Here is a 24213-nt window from a genome sequence, read left to right on the forward strand (position 1 = left end):
TTAAAAAGTACCTGTAGGCCTTGCAGTATTATTTCACCTAGGGAATAACAAAATTAAGAGCAGATGAAGAGCAGTCAAAGCTACGTAAATAAAAAAGACTGACACCTATGTAGTGACTGGTTCTTGAGCACTTTTTCCCGTTCACCATGTCATTACTATTTGTATTCGCAAAGACACTTTTCACACTTCACGATTACTCATTCATGGTGTGACACACGCGAGTACTTACAAGTAAACAAGTGTAATAGGGTGATATATATAAAAAGGCAAGATTTTAAAAAAGTAAAATAACATTAAGTTTTAATTTATTGGTGCTGAACAACTTGTGATATGTATTCTTAGCTGGTAATCCATTTCACTTTCATCCAGGCTCAATTTTTCTATGTAAAAGAATATGATATTTCTTTACGTTACGTAATAATATTTAACATTTGTAATATTAACGTACCACTAGAGAAAAATGCACCAACGTACCTGTAATACACTATATATCTTCTCCAGACCCAGTGTAGCAGTAAGGCAGGGGACGCCACACACTTTCCGAACTATTTTCCAGTATAAAACAAACTTCATGACAGTCAACAATCATTAATGCGCGTCACAAAAGTAAAATGGCCGTAAACCTAGCAGAGTCAGTGCAAGGCTTATAAACGCTTGTGACGCTTCCAGTGGACATCTATGGAAGCTATGCTGCGCACGCATCTGCTGTACAGCCTTCCAGGGAAATTACAGTTTATTTCAAGCTTAGGAAAATTATTTTAATTCAAGCTAAATTTTTACAGCTTGATGTAAACTGAGTAACAGGTTGATTTTTCAATCTTGAATTTTCAGCTGAACCTAAACTCAATAACCACCTTGAAATAAGCTGTGTAACAGGTTGATTTTTCAATCTTGAATTTTCAACTGAACCTAAACTCAATATCCACCTTGAAATAAGCTTGAGTGCTAGATGGGAGACGATTCACAGAAATGAAAACAACAAGCAAATAGGTTTGAACTAAATTACAAAAAAAGGAGTTCAGGAGTTTAAACCTCCAAATGGAATACACCATCAAAAACATTAAAATCACGTTTTGACCTAGCACAAAGAATCTGTGTGATTGTGAAACTCTTGCATTTATTTGTTGCAACTCATGTGTCAAACAACCATGTTTTCATCATTCACTTGGGAGTGATCACATTCATATTCATACGAAAACCTAAATTGGGCAAGGAGGCATATCTCACTTACTTACCAGGCGTACAAATCAGGTGCATTGGTAAGAGATTCCTATCACATGGTACATACTGTCGCTAATGCTGTGTATGACACACCAGATATGTTTTCCAGTAGGGGATTTGAATACAGCGAAAAAAAAAAAATTGGCAGAAGGGAAGTTTGAACATGGCTCGCTGGCTTGGCAGTCCAACACGGCAGTAGCGGATACATATGGTGGGCGCCTCCCCCCCCCCCCCCCCCCCCCCCCCGTGCGGGACCGGCCGCATTGCCACTCGCGCCGCCCTTGCCAATTAGCCCTCACGCGCGATTCGTTCGTTTATTTCGTCAGTCGATTTGACTGAATCGAGTTATCGGGTAGGTGTACTTTCCTATGTAGCACGCGCGTCTGCGTTATCGTATTTTGTACGATCTGTCTGGCACACAGACAGCTAACATATACCTATGAGAAAAGTGGCGGCCATTCTAGTGTACAAAATATTTGCTTGTCTACCTGCACCTATTACTAAAGTTGAAAGAAGTTTTTCAACATTGCGTCTTACAGACACATGGCTGAGGTCGACAATGAAGCAGAATCGACTAAGTGGCCTAGCTCTGTTGAACACTCACCCTGACATTGATTATCCTATTGACGCTGTAATTAAACAATTTGCTAGGAAGAACAGGCGTATAGAATTCACTATTTACGGAAGAGAACCACAACTGTAACTTTTTTATAACATAAGATGGCATTGTGTTGCATATGTGTATAATCAGTTTAAATAAAACTTTCTTAAACTTTGCATGTGACTTGATTATTTTTCTTATGGTAAAAATAAAGGTAGCTCAAGATATCTTTAGCGCCCACTCCTTGACGTTTTTCTGTATCCGCCACTGCAACACAATGACTACTTAACTACAAACCCGTTGCTGAGCTAAGCTGCTCCGTATTGCACTTGACTGTCCTAAGATCGTTCACTGTTCCTATTTTCCTTTTTTGCGCTTTTCAGCACACCTTCTTCCTGTGTTCATGCTTGATCTGTGTTCAGTTTTTGATAGGCTGTCCACTGGGCTCTATAGTGTCCCTTTCCATATATTTGACATGAAAAATATAAATAAGGACAAAAGAACTATACATGCATAATGTTGTGTGAACTTGAATGCCTAATTGTGAGATGGACAAAGTGACGAAATAACTTTAACGACAATTTATCGATTCTGATAATAGAAAAAAGACATTATTCTCTGTGATATAAGATCATATGTGTAAACTAAAGAACTGAACACTATAATCATTTTATTTATATTATAAAAAGACTGGAAGACAATGAACTTGGTCGTCTTCTGATGTTTTCTTGAGTCTTAGCTGTTGTTTGGGTGCAGAAGGTACGATTGTATTACAATAGCTTTTGTCTTGCTCTCGTTTAATTACTAGAACATAATTGATGTGTAAAAGAGTTACAAAAATATAATAAGCTAATCTGGAGTGCAGAGTAATCATTTAAGGAACTCACGCTACATTTGTTATAACGCAAGTGTTTGTGTAGCATTTTTTGCAGTTGCTGATCATCTTTGACTGAGAAAGTTGGTCACCATTATGCGGCGCATTTAAACTTTTTATTTCCACAGGAAATACAATGAAGCTGGAGCAGAAGAACTTATTTAAAAATACTATCAAAATTAATTAGCACCAAATCATAAGATATATTTTATCATAAAGTGACTATTTTCAGTGAAACAATTTATTATAGTTCAGGTACCTATTTGCATAAATTTTATTACACTAACGCATCTGATATTATTTGTAGGGAGCCTGGCGCTCGTTTTCAATCAGAATTTGAAGTTTAATTCGGCAGCCTGCAAATATAATATTGCTTATTTGTAATTGTTTCTTACGAGGTTTTATGAAAGGTAGCTTTACGAAATTTAACTTCATGAACTTAATAGAATCCTCATATAACTTACAGCAGAAAGAGACATTACAGCTCCCTTACCACTAAATCTGAGGGGGATGCAATGGGACGTTTCCCTTATAAATGTTCTACACCGGTATTTGTATGAGTTTACCAGTTCCAACTGATATTCCATTCATAAGATACTATGTTTTTTTCCGTTTTGTGAGTGCACAATTTTACATTTAAACCATGTTGCCCATCTTTGCACCACTTTGAAACTTTATTAAGGTCTGACTGAATATCTGTGCAGACACTTTCAGACTGGACTTCATTGTAGATGGTTGTATTATCTGTGATAAGTCTGAGGTTACTATTAATATTGCCTACAAGGTCATTAATTACAATATGAGTAGCAACTGACAAAGTACATTTACGTGGGGTACACCCAAAGTACCTTCTACACCTGCTGATGACTCTCCATCCAAGGTAACTTGCTATGTCCTTCCTACCAAGAAATCCTGAACCCAATCACAAATTTCGCCTGATACCTTATATGATCGTATTCTTGATTATACACTCTTGGAAATGGAAAAAAGAACACATTGACACCGGTGTGTCAGACCCACCATACTTGCTCCGGACACTGCGAGAGGGCTGTACAAGCAATGATCACACGCACGGCACAGCGGACACACCAGGAACCGCGGTGTTGGCCGTCGAATGGCGCTAGCTGCGCAGCATTTGTGCACCGCCGCCGTCAGTGTCAGCCAGTTTGCCGTGGCATACGGAGCTCCATCGCAGTCTTTAACACTGGTAGCATGCCGCGACAGCGTGGACGTGAACCGTATGTGCAGTTGACGGACTTTGAGCGAGGGCGTATAGTGGGCATGCGGGAGGCCGGGTGGACGTACCGCCGAATTGCTCAACACGTGGGGCGTGAGGTCTCCACAGTACATCGATGTTGTCGCCAGTGGTCGGCGGAAGGTGAACGTGCCCGTCGACCTGGGACCAGACCGCAGCGACGCACGGATGCACGCCAAGATCGTAGGATCCTACGCAGTGCCGTAGGGGACCGCACCGCCACTTCCCAGCAAATTAGGGACACTGTTGCTCCTGGGGTATCGGCGAGGACCATTCGCAACCGTCTCCATGAAGCTGGGCTACGGTCCCGCACACCGTTAGGCCGTCTTCCGCTCACGCCCCAACATCGTGCAGCCCGCCTCCAGTGGTGTCGCGACAGGCGTGAATGGAGGGACGAATGGAGACGTGTCGTCTTCAGCGATGAGAGTCGCTTCTGCCTTGGTGCCAATGATGGTCGTATGCGTGTTTGGCGCCGTGCAGGTGAGCGCCACAATCAGGACTGCATACGACCGAGGCACACAGGGCCAACACCCGGCATCATGGTGTGGGGAGCGATCTCCTACACTGGCAGTACACCACTGGTGATCGTCGAGGGGACACTGAATAGTGCACGGTACATCCAAACCGTCATCGAACCCATCGTTCTACCATTCCTAGACCGGCAAGGGAACTTGCTGTTCCAACAGGACAATGCACGTCCGCATGTATCCCGTGCCACCCAACGTGCTCTAGAAGGTGTAAGTCAACTACCCTGGCCAGCAAGATCTCCGGATCTGTCCCCCATTGAGCATGTTTGGGACTGGATGAAGCGTCGTCTCACGCGGTCTGCACGTCCAGCACGAACGCTGGTCCAACTGAGGCGCCAGGTGGAAATGGCATGGCAAGCCGTTCCACAGGACTACATCCAGCATCTCTACGATCGTCTCCATGGGAGAATAGCAGCCTGCATTGCTGCGAAAGGTGGATATACACTGTACTAGTGCCGACATTGTGCATGCTCTGTTGCCTGTGTCTATGTGCCTGTGGTTCTGTCAGTGTGATCATGTGATGTATCTGACCCCAGGAATGTGTCAATAAAGTTTCCCCTTCCTGGGACAATGAATTCACGGTGTTCTTATTTCAATTTCCAGAAGTGTATGTGTAGGTTTTGTACTGAGTCAAATACTTCTTGGAAATCGATAAATATTGCATCTACCTTAATGCCTTGAGACATGGCTTTGAGGATCTCATGTGAGAAAAATGCAGCTTAGATTTCATGTGATCCATATTTTCAAAATTCTCTCTGATTGGCATGGAGGAGGATGTTCTGTTTGAAATACCTCATTGTGTTCAGTCTCAGAATATCTTCCAAGATCCTACAACAAATGGATGTCAGCCAGTACAATCGGGAGAGATTCCCCTGACTGGGGAGAAATCATATATTAAGTGCCCCAAGGCTTAATGTTAGGTCTGCCAATGTTCCTCTTAAATGTAAAGGATATTCTGTCTAATATACAACAAACAGAATTAGTTCTTTTTGTGGATAACTAGAATTATAATCAATCTAAGCGTATATACAGCAACAGAGATATGGTAAATTATGTTCTTAACTATGTCTTTGACTGATTTTCAGCAAATGGTCGCACCCTCAGTTTTAAAAAGTCACAGAATATTCAGTTTTACACATTTAGATGTACTACACCAATGACAAGAGTAACACTTGGCGAGGAAACAATAAATAACGTGAAAATTTCAAAATTTTTGGATGTCCATATTGATGAGAATTTAAACTGTAAAAAGAACATTTTAGAACTTCTAAAACAACATAGTTTGGTAACATTTGCACTCAGAATCTTCTCAAATCTTGGAGAGAGATAAATCAGTAAGCTAATATATTTGTATATTTTTCTTCCCATATATAATATGAAATAATGTTCTGAGGTAACTCACCTTTAAGACAGATTATTGAAAAATGTGCTGTAAGAATAATATATGGTGTCAACCAACAATCTTCTTGTAGATATCTGTTTGAGGATTCAGAATTCTGACTACTACTTCAGAGTATATTTATTTCCTCATGACGTTTATTGTGAATAAACCACTACAGTTCAAAAGGAACAATGATGTATGTAATTACATGACCAGAAGGAAGAATAAATTTCATTACTCCACATTCTGACTGTCTTTAGCACAAAAAGATTCACACAGTGTGGCAACTTAAAATTTTTGACCACTTAGCCTCTGATATAAAATACCTGATGGGTGGAAAAGTAAAATTTGAGAAAAAATAAAAACATCTTTCCTTAACAGCTCTGTAGAAGAATTACTGTTTTTGTAATATGTAAAGTGTGGTTGATAGGAATTACTAACTCACATCTGTGTAGCAAAAACCAAACAAAGCAAAAACCCTTAATGTTCAGTATGTAGCCATATATACAAACTAATTTACAATGTGAATGTAAAATGACTCATTCCATATCATTATGATTTATCATGCAAATAATCTATGGAACATGATACTAACTAATAATATTGGATAGTACTTTTGTAGAGTGGTTCTGTCACCCTTCTAGTAGAAAGGTGTGACCTGCACTTTCTTCCAGCTACTGGGCATTGTTTTCTGTTTGATTGGTCTATGATGGATTACAATAGATTACAATTAACAGAGGGGCTAACTGAGACACAAATTGCATTAGAATGTGACATTAGGCCCTGTAGACTTGTTAGTTTTATCACTCAGAAGCAATGCTTCTTTTTTCAGCAGCTATAACACAAATAGCAAATACTGTCAATAAATTTGAAAATAAGATATGCTGTCGTTCTCTTAGTAACCCAGGTAAAGCTATTTAACAACATTCACAAGTTCAGATTGTAATCTGGTATTAATGTTTCCTGTAGCACAGTACTAATCCTCAGAAACCTTCATCAATATTAAAACTGCTTTACAAAAGTGATATCACACATTATAGTCAATATTAGACACAAGTGCCATTATTACATAGTGTCTAAACTGACTGAAACAGATATACAAGAAAGATTAGGTAGCTTTTTCAGTGACAATACATACTTGTGAATACTTAAAATGATTTCACAGAAAAAAGGATAATTTTATCAGCATTATCGGGTGTCTTTGATTTCCCAAAGCAAGTTCTAAGACCAAAGATGGTGGTCAATTAACCTGTGCATGTTTCTATAGTTAACTAAGTCTTACAGTTTGATTGACTATGATCCGTACATTTTGATGTAATGGTGTCCACACAGTTACCGATTTCTGGGTCAAATACTATCTTTCCAGCAAAGAGATGGAGGAAATATTTCATAATGAAAGAGAATACATTTCAGTTATTTGATCTGATTTCTATTTGGTCTTGTTCAATTACATTTTGACAAAGATCGTACTGCAATGTAGGACAAGTCAATGAATACATTATTAGAATAAAAGCAAACAATACCATAAACAATGTACACACAGTATACAGAATATTACATTCAAGATTTCTAGAAGAATAACAATACTGCAAACACTGTACAAACAACATGTAATATTACATACATTGCAAAGCAAATTACATAATTTATTATATGAAACATCTTTTACAAATCTTATAGCCCTAGAAATTCATTTAAAATACATACTCTATGGTTTATGGGGGTTGCCAATGTCCTTTTTTATATTTATTGGTCACTTATTGTAAATTCTTATTCCTGCCTGGGTAACTCCTTTTTGTACTACATTGAGGGTTACTGAGTCTTTGTGGAGGCTTTGTTTCTGCCTTGTGTCATGATTGTGGATATCACATCTAGCTTGGAAAAGTTCTTTGTTGTTGATTATAAATATCATCAATGAATAGATATACTGATGTGTCAATGTCAATATCCCAAGGATCTTGAATAGGCAACTACAGGATGAATGATTTGAAACACCACAGACCAACCTCACAGCTCTTTCTTGTATTTTAAAAACTTGTTCCCCTTTTGCAGCATTTCCCCCAATACAAGATACTTACCTCTGTGGCACTCCTAGGTCCAGTATGTGTCCTTTGATACTTTTACTTTTTAAATGACTCATTATACCATTATCCAGCAGCTGAGAAAGAGTTGTTTGCTGATGATATAAGTCACTTGATTAAAGAGTATGGTGAAGCCAACACCAGTCAAAGTCTCTGTAATGATAAAATTTATATTTATATTTATTTACCAACTATTGGTCATTTATTAATATTTGTTTCCATAGGTATATTAACTACATATATTTAGATACATTCACAAGTAACAAATGTACATCATGTATAACACAATAAACAATATTAACAACTGAGGAGAGAAATTAAGGGAATAAAAAATATATGACTCAATATTCCACCTATAACATGCTGGGCTAAACAGTGCTCCACAACTACAAATTCTCTGGTAACACTCCTGCCTGTACTTCAAGCACAATGGCGAGTGGGGCTCAGCAAATCAGTCATCTTGTCAGACACCAAACAATTTGTTGACAACTACTTACGTTAAATCAGACTTACATTATGCGTTAGGAACACTACTGCATCTACACAGCTGTCCAAAAAACAAAATATGGAGAAACCACATTGTTAAGTGTTGAATGCGAGTTGCCTTACTTTTCACCTTGTTTAAAGGCTATGGAAAGTGCTTAATATGTCATCACACTATTATGAGCAGGAAACACACTTCTTCAAATGTCATTACAACACCAGCCACAAATACAATACGATGTGCTTGTTTTCTGATGAACAACAATGAATGCTGGCTGAAATGAAAATGGCCATTAGGGAACAAACTGAGTTAATGGTTAGCAGAATTGGGACAAAAGCTTTTATAGTCGACATTATCATTTATTTGAATTCATTAAGCATCTCAATGTAAAGGGAGAATAGTTTCTTAAGAGATGTGGTGGATAAGATTGCTGCTATCAACCAGAAACTAAACCTATTAAAATATCACCTTCAAGTTCATGACATGGAACATTTCCTGTAACTCAAGGCAGTCACTTGTTGACCAGACATGCCTGTCTACTTTTCAGTTGTGAAACTTTTCATCAAGAATTCTCAAAAAAATTTACAAACATTGGTCAGAAAAGTCTGACTTTAGGGTCTTTTTTCATATGCGTTCACATTGTTGTCCTTGGAATACCAAGTTCTGATGAATGTTTACGTGTCAACTTCTTGTGAGGTTGTTCAATTGAAGCAAATATTCCGGAACAACTTTTTTCTCCTTTTGTCTCCTTTCCACTCTGTGCCCTGTCTTTAACACTGCCAAAAGCAAAAGCATGTCTTTCCCAATCCAGAAGTGCTGCTTATTGCACTTGGCACTATGCTCTCCTCAGTTGTTTTAATATGACCACTCACATTTGCCATGGTTACAAATTAAAATGCGACTGCAACTGCAAAAACGTATTAATATGAATTCCAACAATTGCTAAGAAGTAGCATAATTACTAACTTGCATAATAACATTTGATGCTAAACAGTGTTTACAGGGCTACAGGAACTTCTGACTCACCCTGTAAATACATAAAATACCATTAGAAGTATTGATCACTGTATTTATAAAAATTTAATATATACATATTTCTTCTATACATCATTATTTCTATATTGTGTGCTAGACTAAAAATGTTCCAATAGCATTGGACCAAATAATTAAAGTGAGAACTATTCATTCACTCATCATGTTTACTAAAACACATCAAGAAGAAGAACCTTCAGGAATGTGGAACAAGTTGAAGTGTATATTAATAAAAGGTAAGCAAATTACCGTGTTATGCCATGGGGATTCCAGTGTTTACCAAGGCTGCAGTTATATGTACTTTCACACAAACAAAAAATTAAGTACACAACATTAATTTTTTGATGTGATAGTTAAAACTTTATAAGCATTTTGAACTGCTTTCTGTTTAACAATTTGTGACTGATGTACCCAACCAATTATCTCATGCCCTTGTGTATATAAATTTACATATTTGTGACACTTTTTGTATTACTTCTTAAATGAAAATACGTTTCAGATTTTTTTACTTATTCCACATCCATGACGATAATTTCATTTAGAATCTGTGGAAAAAATATTGGAATATTTTTCTGTTTCGAAAATACACACACACAAAAAAGTTTTGCATCACTTCAGTTCTGAGAGTTCAGGAACCTGTACAGAATACTGGAATAGAGATCAACATAAACATCATTTCCTCCTTTTTTTTTTTTTTTTTTTTTTTTTTTTAAGCCACACATCGCTTGTTGTACCACCATACAGCGAGACCTTCAGAGGTGGTGGTCCAGACTGCTGTACACGTCAGTACTTCTAATACCCAGTAGCACGTCCTTTTTCATTGATGCATGCCTGTATTCGTCATGGCGTACTATCCACTAGTTCATCAACGCACTGTTGGTACTGAATGTCCCACTCCTCAGTGGCGATTTGGCGTAGATCCCTCAGAGTGGTTGGTGGGTTACAACGTCCATAAAAACCCTCTTCAATCCATCCCAGGCATGTTTCATAGGTTTCATGTCTGGAGAACTAGCTGGCCACTCTAGTTGACCAATGTTATTATTCTGAAGGGAGTCATTCACAAGATGTGCACGATTGTGGCGCGAATTGTCATCCATGAAGACCAATGCCTCGCCAATATGCTGCCGATATGGTTGCACTATTGGTCAGAGGATGGCATTCACGTATCGTACAGCCGTTACAGCACCTTGCATGACCACCAGCGGCGTACTTCGGCCCCACATAATGCCATCCCAGAACAGCAAAGAACCTCTACCTTGCTGCACTCGCTGGACAGTGTGTGTAAGGCGTTTAGCCTGACCAGGTTTCCTAATAACACGTCTATTACGATTGTCTGTTTGAAGGCATATGCGAAACTCATCGGTGAAGAGAATGTGATGCCAATCCTGACCAGTCCATTCGGCATGTTGTTGGGCCCATCTGTACCACGCTGCATGGTGTAGTGTTTGCAAAGATGGACCTCATCATGGACGTCAGGACTGAAGTTGCACATCATGCAACCTATTACACACAGTTTGAGTCGTAACACTTCGTCCTGTGGCTGCACGAAAATCATTATTCAATGTGGTGGCGTTGCTGTCAGGGTTCCCCCGAGACATAATAAGTAGGTAGCGGTCATCCATTGTAGTAGTAGACCCTGGGTGGCCATAGCGAGGCATGTCACCGACTGTTCCTGTCTCTCTGTATCTGCTCCATGTCCGAAAAACATCGCTTTGGTTCGCTGCGAAACGCCTGGACACTTCCCTTTTTGAGAGCCCTTCCAGGCACAAAGTGACAATGCGGATGAGATCAAACCGCGGTATTGCCCATCCAGGCATGTTTGAGCCATAGACAACACGAGCCATGTACCTCGTTCCTGGTGGAATGAGTGGAACTGATCGGCTGTCAGGCTTCCTCCATCTAATGGGTGCTGCTCATGCATGGTTGTTTACATCTTTGGGCGGGTTTAGTGACATCTCTGAACAGTCAAAAGGACTGTGTCTGTGATATAATATCCACAGTCAACATCTGTCCTCAGGAATGAGATTTTCACTCTGCAGCGGAGTGTGCACTGATATGAAACTTCCTCGGTCCGGCACACAGTTTTAATCTGCCAGGAAGTTTCATATCAGCGCACACTCCGCTGCAGAGTGAAAATCTCATTCTGGAAACATCCCCCAGGCTGTGGCTAAGCCATGTCTCCGCAATATCCTTTCTTTCAGGAGTGCTAGTTCTGCGATGTTCGCAGGAGAGCTTCTGTATAGTTTGGAAGGTAGGAAGCGAGGTACTGGCAGAAATAAGGCTGTGAGGATGGGGCGTGAGTCGTGCTTGGGTAGCTCAGTTGGTAGGGAAGTTTCATCTGTCCTCAGGAGTTCTGGGAAGCGGGGTGATGCAAAACTTTTTTTGATGTGTGTATGTAAATGTCAGTTAGCACAGTCATTGGCAAGCTGTTGTAGTTGTATGGGTTGCTCATGAGAATTCGACTTTGAGATGATACACCTGTTGATGATAAGAAAGCTGCTCACACAAGATGTATCAAGGTTTAATTAAACTGCTACTTTATTACAAAGGCTATGTCATTCACCAGACACGGTTGTACAGACTGCATCAAAAATCACAAAACTGATTTAGATAAAAATATGTAACAAAAAAATTTTACAGATTAATTAAAATAACTAACTAATTAATTAAATCTGCTATTGACATTTGAGTTCTCTGACAAATTCACTAGTTTTGGAGAAAGTGGCAGGACCTTCATTTCCATAGGTAGTGATCCGAACATTCTAAGGGCAATGTTCGGAAAACAGTCTCTTGTTTTGGATATATGTTTATGCTCTTTTTGTTGCAGGTGTTGTGATCTTGTATCTCATGCCTCTTAGTGAAGGAATCTAGATTTTCCTTACTATGATGGAGGCACAATAATACATAATGACTCTAAATAGTCATTATTCCCAATTTTCTGATTAGTGGCCGGCAGTGATCCTGTCTTCTTCTCTGTGTTATGATCCTTATTGATTTTTTCGAATAATTATGCTTTCTTGCAGCCTGAAGAGTGATCTCATAGAAACAAGCCACAGCAATAAGGCTGTGAAACAAAGGACAGTATATTATTAGGAGATACTGATCAGTTGCCACATGTTTCAGTTATCTCAGGAGGTATATGACTCGTGGCAGTTTGCCACACACATGTGCAGTACGGTTTTGCCAAGTGAGTTCGCTGTTCACCATGAACCCCAGACGTTCCACAGCTTCTACATCCTTTGTCACAGAAGCTACATATCAATTTGGGTTTTCTCTTCATTGATTTTCATTTTGTTTATAGCAAACTATTTTTTTGTCACATCAAACAAACCATCTGCTTCTTCTTGAGCCTTGATGCCTTTCGAGTGTAAAGTTGAGTTATCTGCAAATTAAAAATTGTCCATGAGAGCTTAAGCCATTTGTAAAATTTACCGATCCCTTTGGCACGCCATATTCCAACTTTCATTCGCGTGATGGCGCTCTTTGGATTGATACGATCTGCTTTCTGTTTTCCAGATAAGGTTTGAGGGTTGCCAGAACAGTACCTCTAACTGTATAATGGCTGAGCTGAACAATGGAGGTCTATCAGTGAAAGATACTGATCTCTGTGTAATTTCAGTAGCTGCTTCTCTAAAACTTTTGGCCTGATTCTTACTGGAACAATTATTTTGTTGATAGATCATGCATCAAGAACAAGGCGCACCCCTCCACCTCCCTTACTGACGGCTAATAATGGGCTGCTGTATGGTGAAAGAGAAGGCTGTCTAACACACCACTATATCATCTGCTGGAGCTCCTGTTTGGCAGCCGCCCTTTTGGACCACAGGACGGAATAGGTTGCTTGACAGTAAGTTTCATGCAGTATGACTTCCATCCAGTAAACATAATCCTTGATCACGCCAGGCTTTAATGAAAATACCTCGACGTATTTCTCCATTAACATCGTATGAACGAAGAATCTATTTCCTTTTATCCACTGTTCTTAAGTTCAGGTGCAAGCTTCGTGTACTGCGAATGGTTTTGTACCCACAGCACTCTATTCTTAATAATTTTAACTTGTATTCCTTGACACAGTCTGCTGTGTTTCTCTTTTGTCTTTACCAAAACAAACTACTTACTTCCTAACTTTATATAGCATTTCACATGCGGGAAGCCGATTTTGACGTCCCTTTCCTGTATGAATTCCATGCCTACGGGACAGGACACGGTTAAATTTTTCACGACGAGGAACGTGCATTGATCCGCTCCGTTCTCGAATCCTATACCTATGCGTGCCTACAACGTAACAGTCTGGCCTCTGGCACCAATAGCACCAGATACCTGGCAGTTTTGAACTGGCAAAGTCGGAATCTTTACAGAGTGCGCTTATTTTCTTAAAGAAATTGGCTTCTGTCACGTTTACGCTTGCACCGGTGCTTAAAATCAATGTCGTGGGAATACCTCCCACAATTGCCTGAACAGCGGCTTGTACATACTTCGATGGATGTTCAATATTATTGTCTGCCTCATTAAATAACTCTTGATGGATGTCAGTCTCATCGTTGTATCGGAGAATGTTTATCTGCTCAAACTAATGCCCCCATTCCGTCCAGCGACTAGCATCAGGGAGCTCGATACAGTCGCGTTTAGTTTGACGCCCCGGAGTTGTCGGGAGCGCTTCAACCATCGCGATTATCTGGACGTCCTGATGATAATTATTCCTACTTTGTTTTACAGGCGTACCTTGCGCTTGATTATTTTGCGACCACTGATTATTGTGGCCTTGATTCCTGCTGTTGTTTTGTCGATTCCTGTTTCGATTACTTTGATAACCGGGATGGTACCGATTGTTATTTCGTCTCTGCCTTTTAAAGAATGCCTGCTCGTTCTGTGGACCACCATTGTTGCCGTTCTGACTTTCGTCACCCGTTTGCCACGTACCACCGTTAATCCACGACCCGCCGTTACAGCTATTATTGTGGCCGGGTCTGTTATTATTCGCTGACTGTGAGCCATTGTTGCCAGTGATGCTTTTCGCATCTTCTCGTATTAGGTCCATGGTATTGAGCACTGACAAAGTGTTCAAGGTCAAACTCAAGGGCTGTTATTAACTTTTCCCTTATGTGCACAGGCAGCCTTTCCTTCAAGATGCGCCACCAGCTCGTCCCAGTATCTCGTCAAATCAATGTACAGGGTGATTCAAAAAGAATACCACAACTTTAAAAATGTGTATTTAATGAAAGAAACATAGTATAACCTTCTGTTATACATCATTACAAAGAGTATTTAAAAAGGTTTTTTTTTCACTCAAAAACAAGTTCAGAGATGTTCAATATGGCCCCCTCCAGACACTCGAGCAATATCAACCCGATACTCCAACTCGTTCCACACTCTCTGTAGCATATCAGGCGTAACAGTTTGGATAGCTGCTGTTATTTCTCGTTTCAAATCATCAATGGTGGCTGGGAGAGGTGGCCAAAACACCATATCCTTAACATACCCCCATAAGAAAAAATCGGAGGGGGTAAGATCAGGGCTTCTTGGAGGCCAGTGATGAAGTGCTCTGTCACGGGCTGCCTGGCGGCCGATCCATCGCCTCGGGTAGTTGACGGGTAGTTACGGACAGATAAGTGCCAATGTGGTGGCGCTCCATCCTGCTGAAATATGAATTGTTGTGCTTCTTGCTCGAGCTGAGGGAACAGTCAATTCTCTAACATCTCCAGATACTGTAGTCCAGTTACAGTAGCACCTTCGAAGAAAAAGGGACCAAAAACTTTATTGGCTGAAATGGCACAGAAAACGTTCACCTTAGGCGAGTCACGTTCATACTGAGTTGTTTCCCGCGGATTCTCAGTGCCCCATATACAGACATTGTGACGGTTGACTTTCCCGTTAGTGTGGAAAGTTGCTTCATCACTAAACACAATCTTTGAAACGAAAGATTCATCTGTTTCCATTTGAGCAAGGATAAAATCACAGAAATCGATTCTTTTAATCTTATCAGCTGCAGACAGTGCTTGAACCAATTTCAGACGATAAGGTTTCATAACTAACCTTTTTCGTAGGACTATCCACACAGTTGATTGTGGAATTTGCAGCTCTCTGCTAGCTCTGCGAGTCGATTTTCCTGGGCTGCGATCAAATGCTTGCTGGATGCGTGCTACATTTTCATCACTCGTTCTCGGCCGTCCAGAACTTTTCCCTTTGCACAAACACCCATCCTCTGTAAACTGTTTATACCAACGTTTAATACACCACCTATCAGGAGGTTTAACACCATACTTCGTTCGAAATGCACGCTGAACAACTGTCGTCGATTCACTTCTGCCGTACTCAATAACACAAAAAGCTTTCTGTTGAGCGGTCGCCATCTTAGCATCAACTGACGCTGACGCCTAGTCAACAGCGCCTCAAGCGAACAAATGTACAACTAAATGAAGCTTTATAGCTCCCTTAATTCGCCGACAGATAGTGCTTAGCTCTGCCTTTTGTCGTTGCAGAGTTTTAAATTCCTAAAGTTGTGGTATTCTTTTTGAATCACCCTGTATTTTTCGAAATACTTCCTAAGTCCACCCTGCTTTGGGTTGTAAATTTCTGGACTGATGACCTGCTTTCTAAGGCGTTCTTGTATGCCCATTGACCAGTACTTAGCAAGAAAAGCCTTTTCAAATTGTTCTCTGCGGCTTCGGTCGCCCATAAAGCACCGTCTGGTTGTATATGTGAGACAACGAATTGTATTCTCTGCCTCTCATTTCATGACCTGGGCGATATGTTGTGGAATGAACGTATAAAAACTACGGGATAGGCTTGTCTTTTGAATGGGATAAAGACCTGAACTTGTCTGTGTTTTAACAGGCTTCCTTCCTGAAAGATCTCTGCTAAGGTTACACCTGCCCCCACCTCACCACGCGATTGTTGTACAGAGTTTACAGGCTGATACGCCCTAAAGCATGACCTGCAATGTATTCAGCCTGCATTTGCGTATCGATAGTTGATGATTTGCGTGACGGCTGTGGTATTGTTTCCACCACATGGCGCACTTCTTTCATCTGTGACGAAACCGTCTCGCCACTGTGGAAGGTGCTTTATGTGGTCTATTTCCGAGAGGAGCGTTTGTTTTATTGTGCCAAGTTCGGCCATCGCTTCGCTCCCAGCGCGTCCTATGAGTTTATTTTTCACTATGAGTTTATTTTATCGGTAAGCATTTTGTCTTTATGCTCAAGTAACTTGGCGAATTCGGTATCAAATTTTTCATTTTGCTCTTCTACCCTGGTTTTTAACACTTCTTCTGCTGCTACGGACAGGCTGTCGACACATTGTGTTAATTCGCGCTTCGTATCTTCCATCTTCTTCTGTGCTGATTGCATTGTTTCTACATCTTTCGATAGTTTGGAAACGGTCTCTGGTAAATTCTTATGTGCCTCCTTTAGGTTGGCAATTTCCAGTGTTATTGTTCCTAAACCAGCGTTTAATTTTTTTTTTTTTACTAATTCGTCGTTTACCTGAATCGAAATTTGAGTCACGTTCAGTCAAGGTATTATTTATTTGAGATGTCAGCGCTACATCTCTCTAAGCAAGAGTAGTATTTATGTGTGGAGCAAGCGCTTCATCACTTGCGTTAATCATCTCAGCAATTTTATTGAACAACGCAGGCAGGAGGTATTTGCTGGGCACTTTCAATTGTTTGTGCCCATGTATTAGCTTCTGCTTCCACATTGTGAGCATAGAATTCTGCCACCGACTGTCGGTACTATTGTTACCGCAATAAACGCTATTTTCAGAAACACTATCATTTGCAAAAACCATGTTTTCAAATTTACCTGTCTCTGTCATAACAAAAATTGCTAAATATACTTCAAAATAAAATCTCTTGACAACACACTGAATAATTACTAAAATGACAATATGGATGCTTCAAACTAAAACAATCCATTATCACTCGTTTTCATCTCCCTTACACGCAGCGCAAAAGTAGCTATCTTAGTATAACGCTTAGGAACAATGCCTACTGCAAATACTGAGCTGCAAACTACGCAAAATGCAGAAAATCCAAAACTGACCACGAATTAAAAGAGCTATGCGTTGCAGAGCACACAAGCACATGAATTGGTAACATGTTGATAACCATACCTTTTTTTATTTCGTGTTGCTGTTGCTGACTCGAGTCTGCTTTAATCCCATTACATCAGTCAATTTCATTTACACACATCAAAAAAATTTTTGCATCGTCTTGGTTCCGGAACCTGCACAGAAAATTGGAATAGAGATCAACATAAACATCATTTCCGCCATTTTCATTGCCCATGAAAACCACACATTGCTTGTTTTACCATCATACAGCGAGACCTTCAGAGGTGGTGGTCCAGATTGCTGTACACACCAGTAACTCTAAGACCTAGTTGCACGTCCTACTGCATTGATGCATGCCTGTATTCTTCGTGGCATACTATCCACAAGTCCATCAAGGCACTGTTGGTCCTGATTGCCCCACTCCTCAACGGCGATTCGGTGTAGATCCCTCAGAGTGATTGATGGGCCACGTCGTCCATAAACAGCCCTTTTCAATCTATACCAGGCATGTTCGATAGGGCCCATGTCTGCAGAACATGCTGGCCACTCTAATCGAGCGATGTCGCTATCCTCAAGGAAGCCATTTACAAGATGTGCACCATTGGGGCGCCAATTGACATCCATGAAGGCGAATGCCTCCCCATTATGCTACCAATATGGTTGCACTATCAGTCGGAGGATGGTATTCACGTATCATACAGATGTTTTAATGGCACCTCCTATGACCACCAGTGGCGTACATCGACCCCACACAATGCCACCCCAAAACAGCAGGGAACCTCCACCTTGCTGCACCCCCTAGACAGTGTGTCTAACGCATACAGCCTGACCGGATTGCCTCCAAACACGTCTACGACGATTGTCTGGTTGAAGACATGTGAGAAACTCATCGACGAAGAGAATGTGATGGCAATCCTGAGTGGTCCATTCAGCATGTTGTTGGGCCCATCTGCAACAAGCTGCATGGTGTCGTGGTTGCAAAGATGGACCTCCACATGGGCGTCAAGAGTGAAGTTGCACATCATGCAGACTATTACGCACAGTTTGAGTCGTAACATGACGTCCTGCGGCTGCAGGAAAAGCATTATTCAACATGATGGCGTTGCTGTCAGGGTTCCTCCGAGCCATATTACGCAGGTAGCGGTCATCCACTGCAGTAGTAGCCCTTGCACGGCCTGAGCGAGGGATGTCATCGACAGTTCCTTTCTCTCTGTATCTCCTCCATGTCCGAAAACCATCGCTCTGGTTCACTCCGAGACGCCTGGACACTTCCCTTGTTGAGAGCCCTTCCTGGCACAAAGTAACAAGGCGGACGCGATCGAACCGCAGTATTGACCATCTAGGCTTGGTTGACCTACAGACAACACAAGCCGTGTACCTCCTTCCTGGTAGATTGAGTGGAACTGCTCGGCTGTCGGACCCCCTCCCTCTAATAGGCGCTGTTCATGCATGTTTGTTTACATCTTTGGGCAGGTTTAGTGACATCTCTGAACAGTCAAAGGGACTGTGTCTGTGATACAATATCCACAGTCAACGTCTATCTTCAGGAGTTCTGGGAAATGGGGTGATGCAAAACTTTTTTTGATGTGTGTATGTTTCGTGTAGACAACATCAGTTTTTTCTTACCTCCAATAATACTGTTGATTCATGAAAAATAAAACAAACAAGCATCAACTAACATCACACATGAGAAACATGTTGGCTGCGCCAATATATTACTCATATTCAAACAAAATGAAAGAATATTATAAAACTTATTTATCGCTTTTGCTGGAGGCAAAGCTCCTGAAACGATAGAATGGTGCATAGAAAATTTTCACTTGTTGATAATAAAATTATACCGCACCGACCAGCATCAGATTCCTATCAGACCGACGAGAACGTTGACCGACGGCATTGTTTAGAGGCAAGTGACTAATCTCAAAATTAACCAGTTTGCGTAATTACATTGCCCGGATATTAATCGAAAAGATCGGTAAAGGAAATCTCAGGGACGACGAAATAAAAGTTTAATAAAGTAAATGCCGATTGAACACTAGTAGCGTTCGGCTGTGGCCACCAAACAATTCTTCGGCAACTCTCCTTCGCTGCAGCCTGAAAAATTCTAATATGCGACATAATAAATTGAGATGTGGCATTAATGGAAAAGGAAAGTAGGATTTTAATTCAAACATGGTTATTGCAATAAAATTAGCGTATTTATTTAACCAAAAGCTACAGATACGAGAGCGACACTTACGTTTTGTGAAACAGCCATCGGAAACAAATGAGAGAGAGAGAGCTCAGAGCTCATGCTTTTTCTGTTCTATTCTAGTCTATTAATTATTCAAAAAGCAACTTTTCAGAGTGTATATCCAACACAATGAGATGATTTTGACCTCTGTGGCCATTATGGGGTATTTAATATGAACAGATAATTTAGCAAAATTGTGCAAAACTGACGTTACATTTGCAGCTCTATGGAAATGTGTCAGCTGCCTTCATATATTCTGAAATATTTACCAGTAAACGGCGCATGGCTGTAGCACAATATTAGACTGTGGCTGTAGCAAGTCACTGTTGTTTGCCAAATGTAAAAACAGTAAGTTTTCAGCTAAGTTATTTTGCAAACTGTAGTCAGATTATAATCTTAGTAGATTATATGACTGATTTCTATCACTGGTAGAAATATGTATTTCTACGCGATGATAAAGACTTATTTCAACGGATTTCGATTTAAGTTCTTAATAGCTTTGCTGCCCAAGCCTTGATTTCGGAAGCTATTATAACTTTGACTTATGTACTTTGTTATTGCCGCCAAATTTTTATGTTGGGTGAGGGTGTTGTGATTTATGCAAGTGTCAATGTAATGTGGTAATAGCGTGGCAATTAGTAAATGGCGAAAAGAATGAATAAAACACGCTGTCTGGTCAATTCATGCATTGTCTCGTCTCCAATAGGCAATCTGTATGTCAGAGTCTGCAAGCAAGGATTACATTTTCTGTCACAAAGCGATGAAACAGTTGGAGATAACTTCCAACCGGATAAAAGGTAACAAAATTAAGTATTTAGTTATCAGACTGCGATAGTGTTATATTTCTCATCTTCAATCGTTGTGTATAAAAGATGAAACATCAACAATAAAAGTTTAGTGTTGCTCTGCGTAAATATTTAAAGGTGGTATAAGAATGAATTTGCCCATTTTGTTTATGACAACAAAAGGGCGTGTACCAGTTGTTCCCCAACATTCTATTTCACTGTACTAACTCTGTCGCTTGTGTTTGTTTTATTGTTGTTCAATAGTAAAAAATGCAAATTAAGATACGTAGAACTATGTATTAGTGCATATGTGTGGGTTGTATCACTCTCCCTTTTTTCCGTCCTCACCAATATTTCAATCAGAAAAGTGTTTGTGATTTGTCACTTGAAAGCTGCCGCACAGTTTCTGAAGTTGTGTAGACACACATATTGAGGGAGATACACCCAAATGAAATCATATAGAGGAAGTTTTCATCATTGGTTTAAGCGAATAGGGTGGCATAAATAGATGCCCTTTTATATGTAGGCAAAAATATTATGAATACACATCTGTAAAATCCTGTCAGCTCGGACACGTTAGTTGAAGGTGTTGCATGACAGCATACATTCATATACTCATATCGACACAGTAGAGATCGCAGGTAGACTGGTTTTGCCCAAATGAATCCTTCATATGTGATTCAAATTACTCAATGTTTCATACATTTAAGAATGTATTGACATATTTGCTTCAAAGCAGGGCGAGAAGGAAGCTATATTTGATTAGCTGTCAGTCGAAAACCTTGTTTCTTTGTGCTATTTAGTGGTGTATATAATAGTGTGTGGAATAATGGATCCATCATTATCATGGGACATATTTCTCAGTGTAACAAAGGTTTATGACAAAGTTCTTGGCAGCTACATAAAAACGGTGTTTTCTGCTCCTCCATGTCCAAACAATCTGTTATCTCAGTTCACTAGATGTAAGTGAAATGAAACACTACTAGCATTTTCTGTGCCAAACAGTTCTCATCTTCGTTAACACAGGGTCAGTCTTGTATTTCCTTCATTCATGTGTATTTCGGTCTTCTGTGTACAAAAATGTGGGTGTAGCAAGGTGGCTGAGAATTGTTTTATATTTTAACTTTAATAATTTTTAAAAAATTAAACACATTCATCTACAGTTAGTTTAGTAAGAGCTCTGAGAGCATTGCTGTTGAGAGCTCTAGACACAATACTACTACCTTATAAATGTTTCCTGGGCCAGTGTTATTTTGCCCACTCTGTACAGCCCTAATCATAGATGTTGCATTGTGTGTCACCGTGAAGGGAATGGGTTTCTCACATTGGCAGTTTGGCTAGAGTCTACTTCCTTGACGTAATGTTTTGCAAACTGTTAGTTACTATTGCCGTTAAATTTGAGTCTTTAACTTGCATATAAATTTTAAAAGATTAACAGGTAGGTTTGTTATATTACTCCAAATATAGAGAAACTATAATGAGATGAATATGGTTACGTTTGTTGGTATCTTCCACAATATCATAGATGTGTATTTAAACCTCACCAAACCAAGAAAGAAAGTAGTTGTATCCAACAAGATTAGGTGGTCACAGTTTGATAGCAAACTTGAAATTCAGAACCAGATGTTTTTATCTAACAAACAAAAGAGAAGAATAGAACATAAAAGATAACTGTAGTTTCAGAGGGAAGATCAACTCATTGGGACCTTTTCAGAAGACACTAAATAGCTAAATGAAATGAATGATGATGACAGAATGCAAGATACAGCCATATGGCTTGCGACAAAGCAGTGTAAATCACAAGAAAGTTCAGTGATAAGACAGTCAAAAAATGAGATAGGCAAGTTGTCAGTTGCTGTGTTAAGCCTATCTTTTTTCTCTTTAATTTATTAATTGAATTATTAGTGTCTCAATTTTTCTTGTGGCTGTTGCTTTACATGCATTTTAATATCTCTCAAACAATCAAATACTTCAATGTTCGGCTAATTTCTTTTTCTGTCTTCTCGCTTCTCATCTTTCATGGCAATTTTGTTCCCTGTACTGCCTCTTGACTGACTTTCGTTCTTGGCTGCCTCATGAATCTCATATTTCACATGTGTCGTTGTTCAGATATTGTGACTAATTTATCAGTACACACCCAGTAAAATACACAAGTTACCATTTATTTGAAAAGCTAGCGATTTGGTACCCTCTGTCTGTAAAACTATTAGAGTGTAAACTTCAATGACTATGAGCATCATATCTGCATGACATAATTGATAATGACCATTTTTTACTCTTTAAGACGTGTTATTTCTTTAGTGTGTAGCACAGGTTTATGACCTCAAAATGTTTCTTGTTTCATTGTTTCATCCTCTAGTCAAGAAGTAAGAATTATTTGTTCAGAAGATGGAAAATCAGCACAGGAGCAAATTGCTTATACTGTTATGTGGTTGCACACATATTTTCACGAGATTCAGTCTCTACCAAATTTAGCTCTTCCATCAATGTGCCCTTCTGTAGGAGAAGGTACAGTAATATGAGATAATCTACTGTGGTTATACTTTCAATAAATTTGATAATAATGGTAATTTTCTATTTTAATGTTTTAGGCACATTTAGAGGTAAAGTGTGGAATAAACTTGCTGAATATGTTGGGCCTGGTTGTACAGTTTCGTATGGAGAATTAGCAAAAGTTTCTGGCCATCCAGGTACTAAACTAGTTTAAATACAGAATGTATTCTCTTATTCTTTGATCTAAACTGTGGAATGTCTTGGTATGCTACATAATCATTTATAACAGCAGTTACACAATTTGCCAGCATAGAGCAATTGAAAACAGGAACACATTTCATTTCTCTTGCACACAATTATGAATTTACATTAGCTTGTGTAGATTCTGATCGATGTCTTGTACTAAAATCCACTATCAAACTGAATTTTTTCCAGTAGGGCCTCTTAAACAGTAATAATTTTACTGTGCCCAGTCAGAGGCTCTGTCCATATCAGTTACATCATTGATAACTTACTCAGTACTTACAGTACTTTACACATTTCTATTGTAAACTGTGTGTCTATTTTCAGGGGCTGCCCAGGCCGTTGGAACAGCAATGGCTACAAATCCATTCCAAATAATAGTTCCTTGTCACAGAGTTATTCGCACCGATGGTACAATGGGACAATATGCTCGAGGCACCAGAAATGAAGTTAAACTGTGGCTTTTGGAGCATGAGGGCATAACAAGCCATAAAATATCTCGCATTAAATGCTGAAACCCGCATAAAAATTAGCTTTGGAGCTGCAATCTGTCTGTTTTTTTTCTTATTTTTTATTATTATTATCATAACAGATAAAGATGCATAGATTAGAGCACATGATCTTCAAACATGATTAGAGAGTTAATGGATTTCTGCACATTACTTACAGAATATTAAAAAGAAATTACTATTTTCACCATACTTGTAGTTAATTATTGGTGAGATCAAAACCTGCCAATCTGTTGAATACATATTTGTGAAAATGAAGGGAATATGTTACAGCTCTGCAGAAAGAAATGCTTTCTTGCAGTATTTATTGCTTGCCAAAGTCTAAAATATGGACCATTAGTGTACAGTTGGTGACAACCGGTTCACTGCTGTTCTCTTGCAGCGTGTGAGGATACCATTAAGTGCCATTGGAAGGAGTTACCTGCTGACTCCGCCCTGTGGGTCT

The 24213-nt window shown here is 39.7% G+C and overlaps 1 protein-coding gene across 1 annotated transcript; it reads left to right on the top strand.

Annotated features, from left to right (window-relative positions):
• The first annotated feature begins 20285 nt into the window (after positions 1 to 20285).
• LOC126474941 (methylated-DNA--protein-cysteine methyltransferase) lies at positions 20286 to 23960 on the top strand. The gene is made up of 4 exons (XM_050102459.1): positions 20286 to 20535; positions 22883 to 23031; positions 23115 to 23213; positions 23587 to 23960. Exons 1-4 carry the CDS (start codon positions 20381 to 20383, stop codon positions 23772 to 23774), a joined length of 591 nt encoding a protein of 196 aa, XP_049958416.1. The 5' UTR covers positions 20286 to 20380; the 3' UTR covers positions 23775 to 23960.
• Positions 23961 to 24213: the final 253 nt, after the last annotated feature.

The sequence above is a fragment of the Schistocerca serialis genome, chromosome 4, assembly GCF_023864345.2.
Source record: "Schistocerca serialis cubense isolate TAMUIC-IGC-003099 chromosome 4, iqSchSeri2.2, whole genome shotgun sequence".
NCBI lineage: Eukaryota > Metazoa > Arthropoda > Insecta > Orthoptera > Acrididae > Schistocerca > Schistocerca serialis.